At 53.4% G+C, this 19565-nt stretch overlaps 1 protein-coding gene across 1 annotated transcript in view; it reads right to left on the reverse strand.

Moving 5' to 3' along the window:
- Positions 1 to 11866, reverse strand: part of VSTM2L (V-set and transmembrane domain containing 2 like) — a 33103-nt gene extending 21237 nt beyond the window's left edge. Inside the window, exon 1 of the mRNA XM_081034687.1 lies at positions 11519 to 11866. Coding sequence (XP_080890813.1) covers positions 11519 to 11639 — 121 coding nt within the window. The 5' untranslated portion in view covers positions 11640 to 11866. The remainder of the gene's footprint in view (positions 1 to 11518) is intronic.
- Between the last annotated feature and the right edge of the window lie 7699 nt (positions 11867 to 19565).

A 19565-nucleotide genomic window follows, 5' to 3' on the forward strand; every position in this document is an offset into this window, starting at 1 on the left:
GAGGGAGAGAGGTAAGTGTGAGAATGTGCAGGGACCAGGGACAGGGCAGGGATGGGGTGGAGGGGCAGAGTGGGAACGGGAGAAAATAAACAGGCATTTCTTTTCACCCTCACCTGTACCTCCTGCAAAGCCAGTGGGGTAAGTCCACTGCACCAATGGTTAGTGAAGCTCAGGGAGGTTCAATAGGTGCCCAGATTTGAGCCCAAGTGTGTCTGACCCGGAAGCCCAGGCATGTACCCATCCTGGCTGCAGGCCAGAGGCAGAGAGGCGGTGAATGGAGGAAACAAAGGGAGGTTGCATCAGCCACAGGAATGAGTAGGCGCCCCAGAACCCCAGAAAGGAGCATCCCCAGATCCACTGAGAAAGAGAAAGAAAACTGAGATATGGGACGCATCCAGGGTGGAGCCAGAGAGGGCCATCGCCCTGGAGAGCAGAGCAGAAGGGGAGAGGCAGACCAAGAGGAGGAGAGAAACTGAGGCAGACCCCCAGGGATGCTCAAGAGCAGAGTTGGTTACCCAGCAGGCAGGGGCAGAGAGCAGAGTGACCATGCTGCCCCTCCCCCTCAGAATCCAGGCCCTTCACTCCCCGTCCCCTCCCCCTCCTGCCCAATTGTGTTTGGGAAACTCAAGATTGCAGCAGCAAGTATGTGGGCTCCGGAATCAGACTGACCTGGATTTTTAACCCTAATTGCACTTCCTTGTGGTGGGCCTATCTCTGAGCCTCGGTCTCCTCATCCGTCAAATGGGTGCTGTGGAGACTCAGTGGGATCACACATACCTGTAAATATCTGGCACATAGTGGGCTCCATGAACATGGTGATCATCAGGCTGCTATTCACGCTGCCTCTTACAGGATGGCCTCGCTCCAGCTTTTCCTTCCCCAAGGCTCCCACCTCCTTTTTCCTCACCTAGAAGACTAGCCTGGCCTGACCTTTTCAAACACAAGGACTATTCCAGAACCAGAGAATCGCTAGCTGAAGGGGTTCTGCCTCTCCCCAGGGCCTTTGCACTTACTGTTCCCGCTCTCTGGGAGGGGATTTAACAGAAAGCAGGAGAGCCAGGATGCGCCTAGGGGCACCCAGCACCTAGCTGGAGTTCAGGGATCACTGCTGGGGTTTCTGGGGGGCATAAGGAGACCAGCTGGTGATTTTCAGGGACCCTGCCCCTGAGGCCTTCCCGTCAGCTGACAGCCAGCCTGCCCTCCCCCTCCCTCTCTCCTCTGTCTGCCCAAGACCATTAGTGCTGCTTTGTTTGGAGTACTGCTTCCACTACCAAGCGTTCTGGCCGCCGCCGGGCCTCCATTAGGGACCCTTTCCTGGGGCTGATGACAGCCAGCAAACAGCTCCCCAGCGAGCTAGCCATAATTGCTGCTGCCTCCGAGGCCGGAAATAATTTTTTTAAAACCTCACAAAGCAAAACAGACACCCTGCCGGCTGCTCTCACCTTCCCCACCCTCAGCCAGGAGCCAAGCCTGAGAGTTATAAGAAAGGAGGAATTCAATCAAGACCCCCCCAACCCAAGAGACACCCTTAACATGCCAGGTGGAGGGAAAACAAAGTTTGAGCTCTGCTCCCTTTCTCTGAACTAGGTGTGGGGCTCCTAGCCTGCTGCACCTCTCTAGGCCTCGGTTTCCTCCTCTGCAAGACGGGCATGTTGATGGGTGCCTGGGGTGCCTGCTGGGTTGATCCCTCCGAGGCTCTGACAGGAGGTCATGGGCCTCTGAGAGCTACATGAAGCAGGAAGCAGGAGAGGTTGGGAGAAAACCTGCCGGGGGAGGAAATCGCCTGGGAAAAAGTCCTACGGAGAAAGGAGCTTGGTGTGTTCAAGCACTAGAAAGGAAGCCAGTGTCCGTATACCCACACACACCCAAGCATGTGCACACACACATACACACACACCCATTTCTAGCATCCCATGGACACCGCGGCTAGCTCCAGCATCCTGTGAGCCACCTCCCACCCTTGCCACCTTCCATTCGAACAGCCGCACCCACCCAAACACCAGCCACACTCTGTGCCTTCTCTACTCAGAAAGCTCCCAGGGCTGCCCCTGCCCTGGAGGTCGAGACCAAGCTCCGTAGCCTGTTCTTAGCAGGTGCAGCTGCAGTCTGCTTTGCCGGTACACACGACTCTCCAAATGAAGCCCCTGCCAGATCCAGGCAGTCAGGCCAGGCTCTATACTGGGCCCTGGAGTCTCTTCTCAGCCCTGGAGGTCCCGGATGTAGGCTGAGAAGGAGCCTACCTCCCCCAGCAAGTCTTCCCTGACTGCACCAGGACACAGCAACCACTCTCAGAGAACTTGCAGAGACCTCCTTGGGATGGCTCACCTGCCCATGCCATTTCCTGGGCTCCCGTCTCTGGTTTACTGCCCTCCATTACCTCTCCCCAACACCCATCCCTTGAAGACACTCATTCACCAAGGACTTGCCGGGGAAAGTGAATGAAGCTTCCTTCCAGAGGCCTCCCCAGGTCACGTGAGATGGCTGCAGGGGAGCGAGAGGACTCCAGGTCCACGCCTGGCCCTGCTGCACATTTGCCCTGTGTCCTGGGCCCAGCCTTGGCTCCTCTCTGGGCCTGTTCCCTCCCTGGTGAAATGAAGGCTGCTTCCTCTGAGGGCCACAGGTGGGTTTTGGAGCCTTGATAAACCCTTTCTGAGAAAACGATCCAGTTTTCATCAGATTCTCAAGAGGATCGTGACCTCCAAAATAATTAGGAACCACTAGTCTAGACAAGCTCCAGTGTCCCTTATAACTTCACCATTTGGCCATTCATTCTTTTATTCACTTCACTCATTCAGCTGACATTTATTGAGTGCTACTCTGTGTGGGAGTCATTGTGATACACAGAATATATGTATGTGGAATCAGAGACATCATCTGAAGAGGCGTGTGCGCACGTGTGTGTGTGTGTGTGTGTGTGTGTGTGTGTGTGTACAGAGAGACACGGAGGACCGAGGTAAGAAGAGGGGGCACGATGGATACAGCAGACACAGAGAAAGGGACAAAGAAAGACGGAGGGAGATTTAAAGACAGAGACAGCAAAAGAGCAAAAGAGAGAGATACTAAAAGACAGAAAGAGAGAGAGAGAGAAGAGAGAGGGAGAGGCAAACCAGGAGAGAGAAAGAACCAGAGAGAGAGGGGCAGGCAGGGCATTCGCCACAGATGGGCACTGGCAGTCCCCCTGATTGATAGCTGTGAGCAAGGCCCCCTCTCCCGGCTCCAGCTCTACCTTCCAGATGCTCCCAGAGCCTCTATGCCTCTCGTCCCAAGGGCAACAGCTTGAAGGGGGGTGGGGAGGCTGGTATTAAAGCAAAGGCTACTGGGCAGAGGAAACCACCCCTCAGGCCAGGACACTAAAGGACCACCCAGGCTCCTTCCCACCCTGCCACAGCTCCTCAAACCACACATGGTTAAACAGCCAAACACACTCCAGACATTCACTCAGACAAAAACACTCGTAGGACCCTTAGGCAGGCACACCCAGAGCCACACTTATGTCCCCAGGGTCCCACCACTCCCCACTGACAGTGCTGGGCTTGGATCCAGGACCCTAGGCTCTCAGACCCGTGACCGTTCAGCCAGACCCAGGCCTTCTCAGCCTTTTGGCATCACGGACCCTGAAAGAATCTGAGGAGGCCAGGGTGCCACTCCAGACGAAGTACCTGGCCATACCCCCACCGGGTTTGGCGGCAAGGAGCCGGACAGATGGGGGTGTAAGAACTCCAGCTCTACAGTCCCACAAGCCGGGCTCAAGCCTGGCTTTGCCATTCAGCACCCGTGTGTCATCAGGCAAGCCACACCACAGCCCCCCGAGCCTCAGAGTCCTTGGCTGTCAAATGGGAGCACCCTCCTCTTAGGGTGCATGAGGATTAAATGAGAGGAGGGAGGGAAAGCGGTAGGCACAGAGAAAATGCTCCAGGAGAGACGGCTGGTGTTCACAGACCCCTGACGGCCACTGAGAGGGAAGTACCATGTGCTGGGTGGAATTCCGTGCCCCCATGGGCTGCATCCTCTCCTGCTGAGGGGAGGACAAAGGACAGGGCTGGGACGATACGATGGAAGAATTTTAGGCACTCAGAGCTTAGGTGAAGAAACAGGCCCAGAGAGGGGCAGGGACCTGCCAGGGCCCCAGAAGGTGGGAGCAGGGGTCGGGTGGATAAAAACCAGGTGCATTCCCCTACCCCAACTCTGGCATGTTAACTCAGAGCTGCAGTGAAGTCACAGAGGAGTCCCTGCCCCCACCCCTCAACATGGGGCAGCAAAAGTCCCCAAACCCCTGCCACACCCCTTTTGTGACGCCAGGCAGCTTCTGAGCTGGGAGCTCCACCCACCTGGGCCCTGGGCCCAGCACCACCACTCAACTGCTGTGTGACAGATCTTTATTAACCTCCCACGGTGTTTTGGCTTCTGCCCACCTCACCAGTTTATGTCCCTTTGGGGAATAAAGGAGGAACCCCCCCACCCATAACATCTCCAGCTAATAACTGGTGGGGTCCAGCGCCAGTTTACATACTTTCTGTGATGGGCAGTTCACTACTGGATACCCTCAGTGCCCCAGGGGGTGAGTGCCTTTCTCTTTGCTTCTTAACTCTTAGCACAATTTATATCTATGTCTATCTCTCTCTTATATATCTCTATCTACACCTATATCTCTGTATCTATATCATCTATATCTATAGCTATATACCAGAGGGTGCCAACAAATGTATACACCTTTGAAGGGAAAAACTGTATCAAAATTGTTAATAGTATATACCGATAACAGAAGATGAATACAAGGCACGTTTGACTTCTGCAATGACAAGAGGTGCTCAAAGTGGTTACCATAAGCGTCATTTTAAAACAGCTTTTTCCTTTCTTAAAATGCGTATACATTTGTTGGCACCCTCTGTGTATATACATAACAGGTTTAGTTGTCTGAGCAAGAACTTTATCTGTCTTCATTGATATGTCCCCAGTGGCTAAAAGAGCTTTGTACGTGGCAGGTGTTCAATCAATATTTGTTGAATGAATGAATGAACGAATGACCCAGCTTCCAATGCGTGGCAGCAGCCCATCAGGTGGTTCCCAGTACAAGGAGCAGGGGGTATGAGGTGGCAGGGGGCAACTTGTGGGCCAGCACATGCCAGTCCTGTCATTCCCACACATCACGTGCCTGTGGACCCCCGTACGAGGACGTCCTTAATGTTTTCCTATAAACGAACCCACTATTTTTTAATATCCCTGCTAGGCTCATCCTAAGCAATCATATCTGTAAAATCACAGGTTTTGATGTGCTGGTTATATTTTTCTAATCTACCTTAAAATGAATGCATAACTATCAAAATGTAAGAGGTTGGTCGGGGTTCGGCCTAAGATTATCTCTCAGGTAGGACCCAATCTTGCTGAGGGCCCTAAGGGGTCTTGAAGACCGGGGTTTCAGCTGGGGAGGGTGGAGCTAGTCCCAGAGACTTCTCTGCTGGCGGCAAGGAAGGGGAGGAGACACAGCGATGGGCCGGGGATCTGGCGGAGCCGCAGTCCCTCAGCCACCCCATCCCTACCCGCTTCTCCACAGCAGTAGGTAGGTCCTGGAAGGAACCAGTGAGTGGCTGTGGATCCCAGGGTCACCAGTGAGACCGCCACCTCTTTTGCTTCTTTTTTAAAGTGTGTTTTTCCAGGACCCATCAGCTCCAAGTCAAGTAATTTCAATCTAGTTATGGAGGGCGCAGCTCACAGTGGTCCCTGTGGGGATCGAACCGGCAACCTTGTTGTGAAGAGCACCGCGCTCTAACCAACTGAGCTAACGGGCGCCCCCACCACCTCTTTTTCTGATGGAAGAGTCTCATCAGGGCCTGGCAGAGGAGGTCACACCCTGAAACCCCATTACTCTGTGTGCAGCACCTCACATGCACCCCATGGGGCCAGGCCTGGGTCTGCCTGCTGCAAGGTGAAATCAGCTTTACCCACACCAGGATGTCCTTGTCGTGGACAGTAGGAAGGAGGAGGGGCTCCAATTTTGTGAGTTTTCTACGAAAAACGTGGATTCCCTATGAATTTAAAATTATGTAAATGTTTAAAACTACAAATTTAAGAATGAGCAAACTTAAGAATGCGGATCTCAGACCTCTGCCTCGTTCTCCCTGCCATCCATGTGTTCCTTCCCTGTCACCTCCCTGTGCTGGGCATTGCAGTGGGTGACAGGACACAAAGGAGTCTGACCTGTCCCTGCCCTGGAGCCCCGGGTCATTACAATTGGGGGTGGGGGAGTGAGAGTGCCTGCATGCGGCCCCTGTGTGCCCAGCTGGCCCCAAACTCCCTTCGGGGCTGACTCTTCCCATAACCCCACCAAGAGCTGGATCTGCCCCTAACGTCCAAGGTCACAGCCGAGCACCAGGAGGTGGGCTTGCCTGCTGCCACCACCTTTCCCCTCCTTCTGACACCTACACCTCACGTGGGCACTTACGCCACTGTTCACACCACGTACTCCCTCTCCCCACTGATATGACTTTCTCAGCCTCTGAGGGCAGTTAGAAGGTCATTCCCCAGTGTGGAGTGTGAGGTCACCATACTCCTTCCACCTCTCCCTCCTCTTCTCTGGGACTCAACAGCACTGAACAGCGGCCTTGGAGCTGCATTTCTGGGTTCAAATCCTGGCTCCTCCACTTGCTAGGGGCGTGACCTTGGGCAAGCCTTTTAATCTCCTTGCCAGGAAAGGTCCCCTCTTCTTAGGGTTCTTCTGAGGATCCAATGAGACGATGCCACTTAAAGCCTTCACAGGACACTCAATAAACATTTGTTTCCATGTATTTCTCACCCTATTTGTATAGACTTGGGTAAGGTGGTTCCAAAAGCCAACTACTTTCCAGGCGATGTGCGGCAAATGCTCCCTTGCCCATGGTCTTGGTCTTCCCCTCTGTGAACAGGGTTGAGAAAGATGGGCCGAGGGGCCTTGCTGGCTGAGTCTGAGCCTTGGTGATTCACTCCAAGTGCTCCATCTCCTGCCCCAGCGGCTGGAAGGTTGGAAGGGACCACTCCCACAGCAATCCTGACCCTGCGTGCTTGTTTGTTAGAGGAGACTTCCCCCAACACCCCTGCTGTCTCCATGGGGATGAGCCAAATTCCCTATCCTCCTGGCCACCCGCACGTCCCCTTGCTTGGGGAGAGGCTGCAGGAGCTGCTGATAGGCAAGGTGTCAGAACCAATTGCCATGAAGGACTTGGGGAAAACGGCTTGTGAGGGCCAATTCCCCACAGGAGGCCAGTAAACCCTCAGCCCAAGGCAGAGTGTTTACGGGTGTAATTGATAGAATAATCACCAACACCCGAGACAACGGCGGACACATTTTTAACATCATAACCTTCAGAAGACAGCACTCAATTTTCTCCATCTCACAGCCACCAAACTAGCCAGCTTATTGATGGTGAGATACCAACAGTTCGGTAAGGAACACTAGAAAGCCCGAGTCATTTTTCAGTGCACAGGCTGTTTGCCAAATGGCCCAGCGGCCCCCCGCCTCCTCCCCCAGCGCCCTGCTGCTCCCTCCTGGCAATGGAGTGAAACTCAGGACAGTGAATCACTCAGTGGACAAAGCACCGGGCCAAGCCAGGGTCTTTGTCTGCATTGGGGTGTATTAATAATTGAAGGTGCTTGCCTAGAGGTAGATAGGTGTGTGTGTGTGTGTGTGTGTGTGTGTGTGTGTCGGGGTGGGATGGAAGGGTGGATGTTTGTTGCAGTATAAGGCTTCCAGGGTCCACCTACCTGGCCCAGCCTAGACCTTTCCCTCTCTGGCAAAACCAGACCAAAAGCAGCCCGTGGCACCAGATACTTTTCCATCCCTACATGTCTGATCAGGTATGGGTGGATATTTAAGGCCGTGGCTCCCAAACTCCAGGCTGCAAGAAAATCACCTGGGAAACTTATTAAAATGCAGATTCCAGGGTTCCAGCAACAATCAGTGAGTCCGGGGAGACCCCAGGATCTGTATTTAATAAACTCCCTGGGTGATTCCAAGGCAAGGGGTCTGCAAAGGTCCTCACAAAGATCCTGCCTTCTGGACACCTGCCGGGGACAAGATCTGGAAAGGCAACTGGACAAGGAGCCAAGCCCAGCTGGCTTCTTCTAACTTGCACATGGCAAGATCCTGTCACCTTTCTGAGCAGCTGGTTCCTCTTGGTGGAATCCATTGCTTTACCAGTTCTCTGGGGAGCTGGAATGGAGTGCACTTGAATGGGGCTGTTGAGGAGAAAAAGTCCTATCACATGACCTGCTAAGCCTGCCTCAAGGCTATCCCGGAGGCAGGCCCAGAACTGCCAGACACACCTTCACTCTAGGCACAGCTCTGTAGCTCTCTACAGATTCAGTGACCTTGGGCAAGTCATTGGCCCTCTCTGAACTTCTCCGTATCCTCTCATGTCCAACACCAGCCTTACATGAATAATGTCAGCTTTACTAAGTTAACACCAGCAGGGTTTGGCAGCACATAGCACACAGTAGGAATTTCATAAATGTCAGTTCCTTTTCTTCTCACCCCCACTGTGATCGTGGCAATGAGTTAACCTTTTCTGATAAGGGAAAATCAAAATAGCTGCTATTTATTGAGTACCTACTAGGTGCAGACACTGACTGTCACCACCCCAGCCTCCTAATTCCTGATGTTTCTCTAAGAGGCATGCACCATTCACTCCCCATTCATTCCTTGTGCCTTTAAAAAGCCCTCTGTGAAGTGGGCTGACAGGAGGTAGCAAGGAGATGGGAATCCAGACAGATGTCCTTGCGGACCCATCTGACCACGGGCTCTCCCTGTGACAAGCCCTGGGGCGGGCAGGCGGAAAGCATTAGCCTGGCGGCTGGGCTGGGCTCCAACGGAGCTGGAGAGGTGATCAGCGGCAAGCAATTAGTCGGTGGGCCTCTCCCCAGGAGCCCCTGATTCCAGCCCCCACCCTCACCCCAGACATGGAGACACCTTCCTAACCCAGCCACAATTCCTGAATCAGCTGAGGACATGCAGAGCTTAGGAATAATGAAACGATCAGGCTCCAATCTGCTAAACAGCAATTTCTGGGCTTTTTCAGCACACACAGCTTTTATCAAATTGGTATTCTCCTCCTGAACACAAATGGCTTATTAGACATGACCCACTTATTCGCCGCGTCTCACTATCATTAATAACAGTTTCTTTTTGTGATTAAGTGAGTGGCTCCAAACCCTTCGTGTGGTGGCGGGATCTTGGCCAGCAGAGGGGCAGCCATGGGACTCCTCGGCAGCTACTACTTGGTGACTTTGAACCTTGTGATGTTGGGGAAAGGCGGTCTGGCCCCTGCAGTGGTGCCCAGCCTCCTCATTTCTTGAGGGACAAAAGGAGCCCCAGAGAAGTGACTCCCTTGCCCAGAGCCACATAGGCGGTCAGTGAAAGAAGCCAAGTTCCCCAGCAGCCAGCACTGTGTCCTTTTCATTTAGCCCTTCCTCTGGGCCTAGTAGCTGGACGTCTCCAAGGTTCAGAGGGGACATTACAGCTTGTGGGACAGAGCTGTGCCCCTAAGCGCACCTGGCACCACTGGGTAGGCGGAGACTGCCACACAAAGGGCAAACTCTGCTTCCCTCTGGGGGACCACCTCGGGGCCTCAGGAATGAGAGTGGCACCCAAATCTTTGGGGTCTGGGGCTCCACAGAAGGATGACCATAAATCTCAAAGCTCCAGTCCTTGTATCTCTTGGGACTGCAAACTCAGGAAAGCCCTTCCTTGGAAAACCCTCCTAAAGCAAGTTTCAACAGTGCCAAGGAATTGAGCGGAGCAAGGAGGGGAGCGGAAGGAGGAATTCCCAGTTTCCCTTGAATGGAAGGGAATGTGACAGGGAGATGAATATCCTGGAAAAAGCGCTGTCTTTTTCAACAGACCCTAGGGCCAGTCCCAGCTCAGCCACTCACTAGCTGTGTGACCTTGGGCAAGTCCCTTCTCCTCTCTGAGCCGTGGTCTCGCCATCTGTAAATTGAGGGTCAGAATAACCCTTCCCCTATTTACCACGGCTCCAACCAGGTTGATAGAAATTAGACGAGGGATGTGAAGAGTGCATAAATGACACACAGAGCAGTTACTACCAAACGTGTTAAGGCAGAAGAGTGCAGGGAGTCATGGTTTTCAAAAAGCAGAGACCCTAAGAAGGGCTTTGGAAGCCCCCAACCCCTGGAGCAATCCCACTCATACGTCACACCCAAGCAAAACCTTCTCGGATTATACATCCCCCCACCTCTGCCCCAGGGCTCACTCTTTCCCATAAGAATAAATCACCCAGTTCTCTGCCCTTTGTGCAAAGCTCCCCCCAGCCCTGGCACACAGTGCCCAGCATTGGTGCTGCAGCCTCTCCAACCAGATTGGAAGCCCCTGCAGGGAAGAGATGGATGGAGAGTCTGCATTTTCATCTATGCCCTGGTCCCCATACAGGAGCCTGGCTCACAGGGGGCAGGGAAGCCCCCACAGCTGCCAACCTCAAATGATCCAACTCTGCTGCCAACTTAGACTCCTCCGGGGCTAGAAGGAGCTCTGACACTTAGGCAACCAGTGCTGGGAATGCTTGCTCCCCGGCTCCCATGAAAGCTGGAGTTGAGATTTCCTACATTTCAGTCCTCCAAGGCCAAGGATGAGGATGAGTGGTGGTACCCTATGGAGGGATGGCCAGGGCTTCTTGCCCACCCCAGAGACAGACAAAAGCATCCTTCTCCCCTTTCCATGCCCCTAGCTGGAAGCAGCGATCCCAACTATTCGAGTGTCTTCAGGGAGCGCCCACCAAGCCTCCTTTCCTGCCACGCACACCCTCCACAGGGGCGGCTGCAGCCCCAGGCTACCAGTTCTCAAGAGACAGGGTCTTCTGGCTCCTAGGTTTCCCAGTGGCATAAGGGGCAGGTGTGGAGAGGGAGGGAACAGGGCAGCTGTGGGGTTAAACCCACAAAGGAGAAAGACAGATGGGCAGGGAGGAGTGGGCGAGGAAAGTGTGTTCACAAGTGTGTGTGTGTCTGTGTGTGTGTGTGTGTTTGCCAGTATGTCTGCAGGCAGGCGGGCAGGCAAGAGTTGTGCAGAGTGTGTGAGCCTGGCTGCCAGCTGGCAGGGTGTGAGCCCACCAGCCGTAGTGTGTGCTCTGTGTGTGCAGTGGGCATAAGTGTGAGTGCTTATGAGTGAGGAGGGGGATCTGAGGTGTCTGGACATGTGTGAGGGTAGGGGTTGCACGCGTGAGAAAGCAGTGAGTGTGGCTCTGAGCGTGCCCGTGGCTGTGAATGTCTGTGTGGTCGCGGAGGTGTGTGTATTGGCGAGAGTGGGTGTGGGGAGAGGAGAGGACTCTCCGTGACAGCCAGATCCGGGGTGCGCACGGGGTGCCCCCTCCTCAGCAGGGGTGGCCAGGTGGCCAGGGCGGGTCCGGGGACCCGGCAGGGGGCGCCCCGGGACCCCGTCACGTCCAGCGCGGGTTCGAGCCCGGGGGGCCGCCAAGTTGGAGCGGCGCAGCCCGGGGTGGGGTTTGGTGGGGAAGTCCGCGGGGGTGGCGACCGAACTCACCGTGGCCGGAGACGTGGTTGTCCCAGGGCGCGTGGCCGGCGGGCCGCGTGGCGCCGCCGAGTTGCAGGAAAAGTGCCAGGTAGTGGAGGGCGCCCAGCGCCACCACGAGCGGGGCCCCCATGGTGCGCGCTCGGGCCGGGGGCGCCGCCGCCTCACATCAGGGCTCGGGAGACCGCAGACCCCGAGCCCGCCGTCCCCTGCCCGGCTGCCACCGCTGCCCCTGGCCCGTGGAACCCGGCCCGCCCCGGCCCCAGCCCTCGCCCGGCTCCGGCCCAGCTCCGGCTGCGGGGAGCGAGCTCACGCCCAGCCGGCCGCCTCCGACTGCGGGACTCTTCCCTTCCGCGGAAGGCCACTCCGCTCGGCGCCGCCGCCGCACCCCCTCCCTCCCTCTCCCTCCCTCCCGCTCGGAGCAGGCGGTGGCGGAGGGATCTGCCGCTTGATTTATCATCAAAGTTTTGCCCAGGCTGGGATTTTTAAAGCGGTACCCGCAACTTCCCCCGCCTGAGAGCGCAGGTAGGGGGCGGGATGGGGTGGAGGAAGCCACCCCAGGGACCCGGTCCCGGCAAAGCATAACATAGCTGGCTTCAGAAACAGAAATACTATCGAGCGGGATGAAGAAGGAAACCAATGCGTCTGCCGCCAGACCCAGCGCGCTGACAGGGACTCCTCAACTTTGCTGGCAGGGAGGTGACGGGGGCAGGGGGACAGGTGAGGGTGCAGGTGCCGGTGAGGCAGGATAGGAACCAGGGCCGGGGCACAGGAGACCTGGCTGTAGCCCTGCCGCAGCCTTTGACGTCCTGTGTGGTGGTGTCTGGGTGTATCTACTCCTGTCTGAACCTCATGGCCTTCATCTGAGAAATGGGAATAATCGCTACCTCCAGGGGTCGTGGTGAGTGAGGATTGACGAAATCGTGAGTGTATAGCGCTTAGCACAATGCCGCCCCCATGGTAGGAGCTCAAAGTTATTACTGTTGTTGTTTCCCTCTGTGGGACTCAGTTTTCAAGTCTGTATAGTGGGTGTGAGGCAGGCAAGTTGCTGGGGCTCCTTCTAGCTTGAACATGCCGGGCCAAGCGCAGTGGATTGGATCGCCCCCTTCTGGACTGTAGGGCTCCCTTCCTCGGACCACGGGGCTTAGATGGAATACTGGGGAGGGGCAGGTAACGAGGCTACTCCCATTCCCCAAAGCAGGAATCCAACTAGATCCCTGACCATTTTACTGGGGCTGTTGGGACAGACCTTCTGTACAGACACAAGGGCGGACCTATGGCCCCATTTAAAAGATGCAGAAACACATTAAATTAGAGAAATAGCTTCTCCGAGGTCCCAGAGCGAGTCTGGGGCGAGGTCCCTGATCCCCGGGCTGGTTCCCTCCTTCTTTCATCCCTCGTCCTTTTCCAGGCCTCGTTTCTAACACGGTCCTATCCGCGGGGCTTTTAGCGCCACGGAGGAGGACCGCGTCAGCGGGACAACCAGCCTTTCCGCGCCTCGGCGGGCTTTTATGTGCGAGGGTCCAGCACCGTGGACAGAGCTTCCAATTTCCTCACCCGCCCCCGCCGAATGGTAATCGGCACCGCAGATGGCCCACGCCCCCACTCCAGGTCACAGATGGGTCGTGTGGACAGCATTGTGGACAGCGCCTCAAGTTTGAGAATGGAGTTAGAACCCGAGGGACAGCCCCCCACCCTTCTGCCTTTACTGTGTCCTCGCACTCCCCTTTCCAGTACTATGGCAGGCAGAACACCGGATGGGGCCTGTAGACACCAGACACAATCCAGTTTATTCAGAATTGGTCAGCCCCTGAAGTGTCACGCATTTACAAATACTGTGTGTTTTAACACAACTGACAGCCCCCGCAAGACCCGCGGCGCCGCGCTGTTTCAGCACCACGGATAATACCACGGTGGGGACCGTCGCCCCAGCTCCTTAAACCTACATTCACTGGAGGAAGAGGCCGGGTTTGCTTTTGTTGTTGTTGTTGTTTTGCCTGATGGACTCACTTCTCACTTCCTTCTCACACAAAGGTGGTATTTAAGCTATCCAAGGATAGCCAGAAGTCTTGAACTCTACAAAAGCGTTTTCTCATTCGTTCACTTGAGCGTAGCTCCCACTGAAATGGGCTCCATTGCCCCCATTATAAAGAGAAAGAAACAATCTTCGAGATCACGTAGCCGGGCTGACTAAAACCCAGGACTCTTTCAATCCCAGCCTGAGACCTCTCCAGGAGAACATGGTGGCAGAACTGGGGCTCAGCCCAGGTCTTTCTCCTCTTAAACCACAGATTGGAGGGAAAGGGTCACCGGCAAGAGGACAGTTAGAGAAAGGAGACTAGAAGAGAGAAAACAGGAGACTGCTTGAGGGCTGCAGAGGAAGGAGTTGGCGTGGGACGGCCGCACACTGCTGCTCTGCCCCTAACCCCATGGCTGACCTGCAGGAGTCCTTTCTCCTCCTAGTCTGGGACAGGGTTAAACCCAGGAACATGTAGGGTCCCTTCAAGGACAGACCTCCAAGAATTTTCACGTTGACAAGGCTCACACTGCGATGGCTCTGCTCGGAACCCTTCAATGGCCTTGTTTATTAGAGAAATCCTGACTTCTCTAGTTTGCAGTCCACGTCCCAGCTTCACCTCCTGCATGTACCTTCTGCTCCAGCCACAATTTCCTGCATGTTCTCTCCGTGAACATGCCCTAGCTTCAGCATGTCCGTATCTTTCCCAGAGCTTCTCCTCCACTTGCACGTGTACTTTCCTCTCTATCTGGTGGAGTCCCCATTGGCCACGGTCCAGTCTGAGTCCTTCACAGGAAGAAATGCCAGCTGCCTTCTCCCAGCCCCCGAGGCTTTGTGGGCCCACCACGGTCTACCCAGCCCTGTGCTAAGAACTTTAACTATCCCATTTAAACATCCAAACCACCAGGCCATATAGGGTGGAATTATGTGGTTATAATTGTGGACTCTGGTTTTGAATCCTGCCACTTGCTAGTTGTGTGACCTTAGACAAGTTACTTAGCCTTTCTGGGCCTGAGCTTCCTCATCTGTAAAATAGAGCCAGCAATACCTTTGTCACAAGATTATTGTGAGGATTAAATGACTTACTACAGGGAAAGCATTTAGAACATAGTAAATACATGCTACATGTTGGCTATTATTGTTATGATCACTATTATTATTATTAACAGATAAGGAAACATGCTCAGAGAGGTTAAGTATCTTGCCCGATGTCACACAGCAAGACAGTTGTAGAGCTCTGATGTTTGATTCTGGAGCCCATGCTTTTAGGCATAACGCCAAGCACATCTAGTTCAGCCCACCCTCTTTGCAGCTTAGGAAATTAAGACCCAGAGAGGATGAGTGAATTCCTCAGAGTTACACAGCCAACCATCACAGGTCCTCTGTATCCCTGCTCAGGTCTCTCCCACTATACCACAACTGTCCCATCCATATTTCCTGCAGCACCTAAATTATGTTTTACAGTTTATAAATCACATTCATGATCCCACACAAGTTGCACAGTGAGGTGGGGCCGAGCCTGGGTGTGAAAGGACCAATCCTCAGCACGTATTTCTCCCCTGTGTAATTCTGTCTCATTTCTGCTTTGCTGATCCCAGTGCCAACTGCGGGTACTGTGGAACCTGGGGTCTTGGTGGAGGTGGGAGTTAAACAAAGACTATTCCAGGAAACAGTCTCTGAATTCACCAGGGTGGGTAACTCTTGTCACTCATTTCACTCGGGGAATGCTCCAGGAGATAGTAAGCTTCCCATCCCTGGAGGCAATTAAACAAGCATCTAGTGGTCACGTGGATGCCAGGAGGCAAATATCACTGCTATTTCTGTTACCCAAATGAGGCTCAGAAGGTAAATGTTGTGTCAAATATTTCAGTCAGGAAAAATGATCTTTTTAAAGTCCCCACCCCCCAAGCAGGGGATCTCGCATTGTCCCCTACCTCTGACCCAAGCTTCCTGGAGAGTCTCTACCCTCCCCTTGACTCAGGAAGGCCACCTCCCTCCCCTCCTTGAGAAGTGTCACTTGAGCACCATGGCTCTGTCAGTGGTAACAGCCGTAAGATTTGTCCTTTTAATCCACAATCAATAACAAATTTCATTTAAAAATAAATTAAACTGGGCATTGGAAATCATTCACCGTGTGGGCCAGGGCCCTATATAGCACCGTCTAAATGGCTTCCTTTCGCTCATCTATCAATGCCAAGAGGGGGGAAATACCTAAGCTGCCTGATTCATGGAGAAACTACTTAAATGTATCAGCCCCTAACAATGAGCAATGTGAGTCCAGAGTTGCACCTTTTAACACACCAATAACATGTGGAGCACGGCTTCATAGGAGCTTATCAGAGACCCCTTGGTCACTGGCTTCGAGGGAACCCATTCATAAGGGGGAACAATGGCTTCAGTATGTAACCGCCTAATTTCCAGAATGCATTACTGAGCTCAGAGGAGCAATGGAATCCTATTAAACTCTTATCTGCCATGGGAGGGCATGAAACCAGTGGGGAAAGCCAAACTTGGAGTAGACATGCCCAGAAAGCACAAGGACTGATCCAGGGAGGTGGGTGAACAAACCTGGGGAGGAGGGGAACAGGCGGGGTCCCGGAAGTGTGAAAATATGTGCATTAATACAGCTCCAGTTTCCAGCGATTACGTTTACATCAGTGAATAAAACTTGGCAATAAAACATTGGAGGTGCGTCTCAGACAGCATTTCCTTTTACAGCCTGGTGTATTTCACTCATTATAACAGGAGGCAAGTGGCTTGAGGTGTCCCCATTTCTCCCCCTTTAATTAAATTTCCTAAATTACTGCCCAAGATTTGGATAAAGCGAAAGACTTACGGCTCCTCTAATCGCCATCACTGTTCCCACCCCATCACTGTGGTGGCCCTGACTGCACCAGGTTTTAATATTATTAAAGTGAAATACTGTGGGCATTGCCCGCCTGAGCTCTGGCTTGTAAAAGGAGATTTAGCCTCAGGAGAGAAATTGGCCCAGGCTCAGGAAAGAGGCCTGGGTTCCAGGACTGGCTTCGTCATCACCTCACTACCTGTCCTTAGGCAAGTTACTTCTCCTCTCTGAGCCTCCCAAGTTCCCCTTTTCCCCAAACATCCATCTTAAGGCTGTTAGAACTGATGTAGGGCTGGGGCAGCCCTTGAATGCACACTGGGATGACTTGGGAAGCTTTAAAAGAATATTAATACTCAGGCGACACCCCATGGATTCTGACACAATTGGTCTGAGGTGAGGCCGAAGCGTTAGGCTTTTTCAAAAATTCCGCAGGTGATCCCAGTGCACAGCTGGGTTGACTACCACTGGCCTAGAAACAGAGTTATGAGATGTTAGTGGACTTTAGAAGCTCTGGGGAGTCCCCACCCTGGGGGTTCTCTTTCAGGCTGTGTGGCGGAGATATCTGGGAATCTGCTCCCTCACCAAGCACACAGTGCGTCTCCTGCAGCAATGCAGCGGGCCACAGTGAGGGTTCCAGCAGAGTGGGAGGACGGCGGCTCCTCTTCTTCTCTTCCTTGACTTGGGGCCAGCCAGCCTCTCAGGATGAGGAGCCACCTGCCCCAGTTCTCATCTGGAGGGCAACACAGGGGACGGAGCTGTGAGTTCCCACCCTGGTCTGGGACATGCCTCTCCTCTGATGACTGGGCAGGAGCTGGGAGAGGCCTCTGCAGTTAGGACATGTCCCTGTCATCTGAGCCTCCAGCTTCTGGTCCTTCTGCCCACATGGCCCACCATTGACACAGACCCAGCTCCTCCCATCTGTGTGGATTCTGAGCCTTCATCTGCACTCTGCCTCTCTCACAACTCATGGACCAACTGCCGTGCTTCCCCAAAAATAAAACCTCGCCAGACAATCAGCTCTAATGCGTCTTCTGGAGCAAAAATTAATATAAGACTTGGTCTTATTTTACTATAATATAAGACTGGGTATAGTATAATGTAATATGATATAATATAATATAACCAGGTCTTATATTAATTTTTGCTCCAAAAAATGCATTAGAGCCGATTGTCTGGCTAGCTCTTATTTTCGGGGAAACAGGGTAGGAAGCCCCTGTCTGGGCCGAGGGCGATGCCTGGGCCAGAAGCCAGGGACGGGGTGGTCATCTAACCTGGCCCCTGCCCTTGTCAGGCTGAATCACCCCATAAAGATCCATGGCGCCACTCTGAGGTTTTCTGCTGGATTCCAGCCTCGGTGGATCATGTAGAGTGAAGATATCATTTAAAACCTAGAAATTAAAAGACCTCCCCTTTTGAACAGAGAGGGGTCATTAAGGATCAACCACGACTGCCCGCATTGTATAGATGGAGAAACCGAAGCCCAGAGAGGGCTGACGGCAAGCCTAGGAGCTACAGGGAGGAAATGACAGAGCCAGGCCGAGGACCAGGTCTCCTGACTCCAGGTGGGGCCTTTCCTCCACATGTCACTGCCCAAAAAAGGCAGACAGGATCCTTTGTTACCTCTGCAGTCAAGCAGCTTTTCCAGAGATGTCCCAAACTGTGGCCTCCCAAAGTGGACATCTCTCTGAAGTCCAAAGAGCCCCTCTGGGCCTTGGCCCTCACATTTGAACCCAAGCCCATAAATTGTGCTTTACCAAGGCCAGCGAGATGTACACGTGGCGTGTATCAGTGTTATCCCAGCAAGGAGCCTAGTGATAATTCCCATCAAAGGCAATTAATTGCATCAGAGAGATGGGGTTCCTAGGGTCCGTCACCCTGCAAACTGGGTGCTTATTAAACACGACGGGACAGCAGATCTCTGCCAATTTCAAGGCTCTGTTTGTGGGAGTGTTCTTAAAATCCTGAAATGACTTTGACGGCGTGGTTAATGCCAGTCTCAATATTCCACGCTGTGAGTAATTAGCCAGACAAATGTTGTCCAGTAGAAATCAAAGGCAAGCCGCCTGTGTCATTGTACATTTTCTTTTATAAAAAAAGAAAAAGAAACAAGTGAAATTAATAATATATTTCATGGAACCCAAAGTACCAAAAATATTGCCATTTCAACATGGAATCAATATAAAATGTTATTCATGAGATACGTTCCTTTTGTGTACCAGGTTGTCGGAATCCAGTGTGTATTTCCCATGGACGGCACATCTCAGTTCGGACCGGCCGCATTTCCAGTGCTCAACAACCACCTGAGGTTCATGATACCCTAATGGACAGGCTAGACCCTTCCAAGGGGAGACCTGGGGCTCCTAGCGCCGCAGACCCTACACAGGTGGAGGGAATCGGCACTTACTGAGCACTTACTATGTGCCAGACACTGGGGTTTATCTCATGAAATCTCTGCGACAAGGCTGGGAAGCAGAGGGTGTTCACTCCAACTTACAGCTGAGACAACTGAGACAGAGAGGTGTAGTGACGGGACTGAAGTCACACAGGGACAGGGCCCGAGGCCCGCTGCCCCAGGCCTCTGCTATTGGAGCCCTCAGGCGGAGGCTCAGGCCGCAGGAGGACCAGCAAGGTGGCAGCTAGAGCTCGGCCTGTCCACATGAGCTGCCTCCTCGGGAATGAGTTCCCTCTCTTTTTTCCCTCAGAGTCACAGGATCTTTTTGAGATTTCCTGTTGCAGAGCAAAGGAAGCCTGTAGCAGGAATTCGCCCAGCCTCCTCCTGAGTTATGCTGAAGATGACACAGCTCGTAGCCACTGGGTGGCCTGTCTGTAGGGCCTGAGTATTTAAATGCAAGAAAGAAGTCCCTTCAGCTCCAGGGGCATTGTGTGGGGCCCAGGTGTCAGCTGGGTGGAGGGAAAAGAGTGAGCCTGGCCAGCTCCTTCTGATGTTGGGGTTTGGCTCCCTGGTCAGGTGGAACTGAGAATCAGACACTCCTGGATCTTCTCAGGCCCTCTTCCCCTGAGTTCCAGGTCACCTCTGCCAGCCATCCTCTCAGCACGGCAGCTTTTCCCATCTCTAAAATAGGAGGCTACTCTTGATCATCGCTGCAGAGTCCTTCCAGCTCAATACTCGAGAAGGAAATGAGGGATAGTGACTTTACCAAAATACACTAAGTTCCCAACACATCTCTTCAGAGACC

The sequence above is a fragment of the Rhinolophus hipposideros genome, assembly GCF_964194185.1.
Source record: "Rhinolophus hipposideros genome assembly, chromosome: 22".
NCBI lineage: Eukaryota > Metazoa > Chordata > Mammalia > Chiroptera > Rhinolophidae > Rhinolophus > Rhinolophus hipposideros.